This window comes from Sinocyclocheilus anshuiensis, unplaced genomic scaffold (assembly GCF_001515605.1).
Source record: "Sinocyclocheilus anshuiensis isolate Anshui unplaced genomic scaffold, SAMN03320099.WGS_v1.1 scaffold453, whole genome shotgun sequence".
Taxonomy (NCBI): Eukaryota; Metazoa; Chordata; class Actinopteri; order Cypriniformes; family Cyprinidae; genus Sinocyclocheilus; species Sinocyclocheilus anshuiensis.
Genome location: NW_015537979.1, coordinates 596385 through 603144, shown reverse-complemented (window position 1 = coordinate 603144; position 6760 = coordinate 596385). Strand labels below are relative to the sequence as shown.

The 6760-nt window shown below is 38.5% G+C and overlaps 1 protein-coding gene across 1 annotated transcript in view; it reads left to right on the top strand.

Moving 5' to 3' along the window:
- The window catches only part of LOC107673397 (leucine-rich repeat-containing G-protein coupled receptor 6-like), a 31868-nt gene that overhangs the window by 12459 nt on the left and 12649 nt on the right, over positions 1-6760 (top strand). The window contains exons 7-10 of the mRNA XM_016466976.1: positions 3055-3123; positions 3849-3920; positions 4853-4924; positions 5492-5560. Of these exons, the coding sequence (XP_016322462.1) occupies positions 3055-3123; positions 3849-3920; positions 4853-4924; positions 5492-5560 (282 nt within the window). The remainder of the gene's footprint in view (positions 1-3054; positions 3124-3848; positions 3921-4852; positions 4925-5491; positions 5561-6760) is intronic.

Sequence of the window (6760 nt, the reverse complement as noted above, 5' to 3'; positions counted from 1 at the left end):
AAGTAAATATCAAGACAGTTAATAATGTCGTTAGTTTTACCATCAGTTCAAGCCCGAAAGGGGAACAGAGTCGCATCACAGACACAGTGATGATACAGTACACAAGCCGCGGTTAAGACAGTGCTATGATTTCTGACAGGCAGTTCACTCTCCAGTGATGTGACCCTGTTCCCCTCATACACACACGCACACACACGACACGTTACTACTCTGCGCTGCGCAAAACTCCGCATTTGAACAGTCAATAGCAAGCAACTTTACAGATCTTCTTGCACCAAGAGCTTGTAACACTCCAAAGAGAAAGGAAAACTTGAAATCGCATCATATGACTCCTTTAAGAAGATTTGTTTCAAGGAGAAAATATTTCTCACGCTAGATTTAAGCTCTTGAAAATGATACAATGTAGAGTGATAGGAAAATTAGCTATGATACAGAAGGAAAGTGATTCTCAATCAGGATGTGCATAAGCAAGTTTCTTGCTTTGTTAAATCAGAAAAAAATTCTACTAAATACAGTATGCTTACATATAATAACATAATAATTTAATAAGATATATAAATATGACTATTACAATATATATATCTTGGCTGAGGGGAGTACATAATAAAAACAAAACAATTTGAAAAACATTTCTTTAGGGGATAAAGTTTAAGAGTCCTATGTACATTAAACTCTTGTACAACATGAATAAGTCACCTATTAGTACTTTCTAAGGATTAAGCTTGTATGCAGTACAATTAAAATACCACGCAAAAAAAAAAAAAAAACTCCCAGAAACTGTAATAAGTAGTCATGTTGCATATTGAATGACATTTTAATGACCGTTATAATGATGGCTAAGCAAGAAACGAATATTCCTGAGGCAAATATTCTTAAATGTAACATGACACACTGGAAGAAATCATGCCAGCCGTCTCAGTTCAGATGCACATGTGTGTTTGGGAAGTGCTGAGCTTCCTGAAACAACAGAGGGAAACATATTTGCCTCCTTCAGAAGGTCTCAGACATCTTTTCGTGGGACAATGCACATCTTTTTATTGATGCTACTATAATCCCCATCACTGTAATTATCTCTGAAAACGCATTCACAACCATGAGACAAAGTGGCCACCACAGAGTTGTTTTGTTATGATGCCGGATGATTTAGCTTTCAAACAAACTTCTGCGTGGTTTGACGAATTGTAAATCAAGGTAACTGACAGCTCCCGTTCTAAACAATGAGGTCTTCCTAGGAAATGAAAGGCATTCCTCTTCTCTGCCATATCAAAGTAAAGTCTCCAAACAAGACTGACGGATGTTCTAAACAAAACCAGGATGTAGACATGGCAGAACCACACGGCACAGCTCGCCCACAGCAGCGTGTTCCCAGTCTCTCCATATTTTATAGGCTGCAAGTGTGTGGATTTTCATGCAGCGTTTGATGAAAATTGCTTAAACACTTGCATGACTCATTAGAAGTGAGCGAACTAACGGATAAAACGATGTTCATTCACATTCATATAATCTAAATGGCTCATATTGTTTAAAAGTGCTGCTTTTAAAAATAAAGGTTCTTTATTGGCATCAATGGCTCCATGAAAAACCTTCACCTTCCATGGAACCTTTCCATTCCACAAGAGGTTCTTCATAGTGGAAATAGGTTCTTTGAATTATTAAGTGTTTTTCACATTGTGAAACAATGTTTTCTCTATGGCATTGGTGTGAAATCCCCCTTTTGGAACCCTAATTTTTAAGAGTGTTCAAGTAAGCCATTCATAGGTTGATGCTGTTTTTTTGAACATTCCAAGCAGCCCACCAACACCGGTTCAACCAATGGCACGAGTTTGGGGCGGGGCTATCTTTGTGTTGGACTATGTTTGAAAATGTATTATTTTTGCAGTTTCGTTGGTGACGCTAATGGTGCAGAAATTACTTCAGCTTAAGCGAATTTGTCATATATCAACAATCTCCTTAAATAGTTTTTCTTTTCACCTCAAACTTATAGGCCAAGTTCAGTTCGCTTTAACACTCTTGTGCAACACAGACACACTCACGCACATATAGACACACACACACGTACACCCACACACACACTGGTATTAAGCAAGGGCTTCGCCCATTCTGGATGGCAGCCAACGCGGGTCCACCCCTATTCGCCAAGCTCACTTCAAATGCGCTGGCCACCTGCCAGAAACGTTTTTCCCCTTAAAAAAATAATAAAAACTAAAATATATAAACATTTGAACTGTTTTGAAAGCGTACACTTAACACAAAGGGCTAAGACATATAATTATGGGTATGAAGAGATACATTCAGCGCTGGGTTTTGTAACCGCGGGGAGCGGACGAAATGACTAAGACCTGGGCCTTCACGAGGGAATACAGGGCTAAAGGCATCTATTAATGCCATCCAGTCGCCTTTACTGGGCAAAAAGGAAGGGTTTGTGGAAAAAAAAATAAGAAATCTCCTGTTCAATTATAGGATTTTCCCAATAATTATTCTCTGAAAAACTCCAAAAGAATTGGAGATGGAAAGGAACGTTGAGATCCAAGGAAAACATCATGCAAACTATGGCCATAAACACATTGTTCTTGCACCTGCGTGTAAAGGCCGCTCGCCCTTAGCAACCGCCCGTGTTTTGGTTCAAGCACAATTTTTGGACGCAGGTTTCCTAGAAGGCTAATGAAATGCATACAACAAAAATAATCTATGCAGAGGAAAGGTCACGTCATGTCAGATTAGCTTAGAACAGCTGTCTTGGTCTCCAAGGAACGACCAACACGGAAAACCCACAAGGTCACTGAGAGGGATTTTGACTGATTGGAACCACAGTTCTTAAGTGTTTGCTTATATTACAGACACATAGGATGAAAGATCAAATAAAAACGTCAAAACAGTTGGGCTAATATGTGACGAGACCGCTAATTGTTGTTCGAAAGGTGGTCTTATGCAAGACACAACTTACAAAATAGACATAGCTATGCTTATTAAGTCATAAACATTATGTAAATCCTTTTCTCTTAGCTTGTGTTTCTCAATGTTCTCCTGCTCTTATGGTTGGTCTCCTTTCTCTAGGGAATTGAACTTCAATGACCTTCAAGAGTTCCCCGTGGCCATTCGCACACTCGCCAAACTTCAGGAACTGTAAGTAACCGAGACTAACTTACCCAGCATACATATGTCAGTGTGCTTCCTTTAAAGTGGAGCGCTTGGCCTGGCCTCGTGCTCCTTGTAAATCCCACTTAGTCCCTAGAATGTGGTTCTCAAGCACAAGTCTCCTGAAAAAAGCAGATGCTTGGAGATGAGTGCTTAAGTCCTTCCTTCTCAAGTATCCTAAAGTGTTTTTGCCTGCAGGACTGCCTCCTGACAGGTGTTTCTGTAAGATACTAAGGATGTTTACATGGGCAAATGTGAATTGACGCAAACAAATGGCTCACACGTATGCTTATGGAGGAGTTTGAGCTTTGCCTGAGATAAAATGCAACTGGACTCGATTGTCCAAGGTGATGCATTCATTTTCAGCACCCAAAAAGGACCTTATAACCTTGTTTATCTTACACGCGTAATTATTTTAGACTGTTTAGAATTTTCGGATTACAATTTGCTGGCAACATGTGTGCCATAAATTAACTTTAGCATGTTATATTCAGTGACGGCAGATGATGATGAATTATAAGCTGTTTCAGTAGTTGAATGCGCGGCTGCTCCTAATAGCACGTCAGCACTACAATTTATAGCCTATACGGAACAGATGCAGTTAGCTAAAGCACTCTGCAAAGCTGGTCTTGATCGTTGGATTTCCTCATCCCATAGTGGATTGTGTTCAAATGTGCAGATGGCCATATTCTCACTCTCCATGCGTCTTACAGGGGTTTCCATAACAACAACATTAAGGCCATTCCCGAGAGAGCGTTTGTGGGGAACCCACTTCTTCAGACCATGTGAGTATCTTGTCTCAGCAACGACAGTAAAGAGTTTCTCTGTTGACTAAACATGCCTCACCCTTTGATAAACAGACATGTTATAAAAGTATGTTTATGTCAGCCAACGGACCAGGAAATATGTGACAAATATTTGGGTCATTTTACAAACGGGTGCCTTTTGTGTCCATCTTTAACATTTTTAAATGTGTATAAATGGTATGTGTAAATAATGCATTAACAAAATGCAGTTTTTTAAATATATATATATATATATATATATATATATATATAGAGCATTTGATATCTTAAATGTGTGGATTTGATGAAAGTTTATTTTGTAAACTACACACACACACACACACACACATATATATATATATATATATATATATATATATATATATATATATATATCACATTATTGAAATTTATGATGGTAACAGTGTTGGCAATAGGACTTTTAAAAAATTGTTTTATTTTGTCTACATTCTCTCCATTTACATTTTAATTGACAATATGTTTAAAATACTTGCTAAAACAATCTTTAAAAAAATGTGTTCCCAGGTCACCCTGTTGACCCTGTTACCACTTTTTTTTTTGTAAACTCTGTTATCAAGATTTTGCAACTGATGTAACAACAGTAAACAACTGATTTTTGAAAAGTGGACTCGTTAGTAAAACTGTCAACATTAAATTCTTAAAATAATAATAATAATATTTTAAAATAACCATAACCTAACTCATTATGGCTAAATTAATTGTAACACTGTCAACAGTTATATCTCAGCATATATTAAGTTTTATTAACTTAGATTTCATTTGGATATGGCACTGTGAAATGTATTAATGCATAAAGAATGTAAATATATCCTTGTTAAAACAGAACAGGCACTCGTTTTGTATGATCTATCCGATTTCTAACAAAATATGTATTTTTCTTCTCTGTTCAGTAATTTCTACGAGAATCCCATTCAGTTTGTTGGCAGATCAGCATTTCAATTCTTGCCAAAGTTACACACGCTGTAAGTACAAAAGTCTATGTGTGAAATGATAACACACACATGATTAAACAGAGCAGTTTGGCTTCCGATAAGGCACCTCTAATGTATCAGTTGGCAAATGTGTATAATTTCCATTTCATCATCGCTTTCAATTTGATGAATACTGTAATCTCGCTTGCCTCTCTCATAAGCCACGTCTCTCATAAGTAAACATTGAACTAGTAATTTGTCTCCAAAAAAACAGCACGATTCAATTATAACCTCATAAATGCCAGAATATGAGATTTAGCATTTCACAAAACTAATAAAAAGTCATTCATCTCTCTCCAATTACACAGAGAGTGCATAAGAATGCAGAGGGTCTGTTCATCCTTCATTACTTTGATATGAAGTCTACCGTCTTCCGTTGTTGATTTTGGGTAGTGTTGCGAGTGTAATCAAAATGATGGAATCAAGTGGAATAATATTGCCTCTAGATGATAGAGCGCTAAGTGTGTATGGTAACAGTAGACATCCCTGTGGTTTTGCTGGACGGCATCTTCATTAGCAGAACAAGCCTCACTAATGAGTTATCTAATCTTGTTTTAGCTCTTTGAACGGGGCCACTGAGATCCAAGAGTTTCCAGATTTGAAAGGAACCACCAGCCTGCAAGTTCTGTGAGTCTGAGATCAAATGTCCCCATTTCACGCAGGATCAGTTTCACTTAAGAGACTTCCAGAAGTTCTTCCCACCGTTGAGGACAAAGGAATAACCATTGACAAAATAGAGATGCTTTTACTGAACTCTCACCATGTCAGCGGGTCTTGTACAAGGTTAAAAAAAAAAATGCACAGGCATACTGAACTGAGCACTTATGTTTACTGGTGAATGATCAGTTAATATGAAGCCTGGTATATATTTACTGATACTAAAAGCACAGAGAATTAAACCGTTCATTAGAGATAAGAGAGAAGGGTTTTGGTCGCACCCTATTCTCACGCCACTGTTAAGGGCTGTCTATGGGCTGGGTGGGATGCTCAAACTAAGCAAAATGTTGTTAACTTATAATTTTCAGGGAAATCATTGCATCTTTGTCTATAGAGCTTGGATAGTTGGAAGTATATTTACATTTTTTATGAAAAAAAAAAACGAGAAAAAAAAACTACACTGCGCCTTATATTTACCTACAGGTCTGAAATGCACTGAAAATACACTTTCTGACACAATTTTAATGAGATTGGTCTTATTTCCATTAAAAAATTTAATGTATTTTGAGAATCTTTAATGTTGTTTTTTCATTAGCAAACGTACTCGGTTACTAACGTAACCTCGGTTCCCTGAGATACGGGAACGAGTACTGCGTCTTGCTTAAGACGCATATGGGAAAAAGCCTTTTTTCTCCTGAACTGAAGCCTATTTCATTCACGCAGTGAAACTGCACGGCCATTGGTTCGTGCAGGGCTTTAAAAACAAACCAATGGCACGGCAGCGGAGCTGCACGAGCCTATGGCGACGAAGCCCGCCAAAGCCCGCCAGAATGGGCGGGGCATCTGGCTATATAAGCGGGCGCTCGCCACAGGATTCTCAGGTTTACTTCGACTGAAGCGACGACTGAGTCGTGCAGCTACATAGCACGGCCAGCAACGCAGTACTCGTTCCCGTATCTCAGGGAACCAAGGTTACGTTAGTAACCGAGAACGTTCCCTTTCGATACTTCACTCGTACTGCGTCTTGCTTAAGACGCATATGGGAACAGTCCAATCACGCCGTGCTAATGTAGTGGAACGACTAAAGGTATAACTTCCATAAGCAACCAATGCTTATAGAGAAGTCAACAATAACCCAAGGCTAAGCGGGCTGAGCTTTCTAGGTCACAC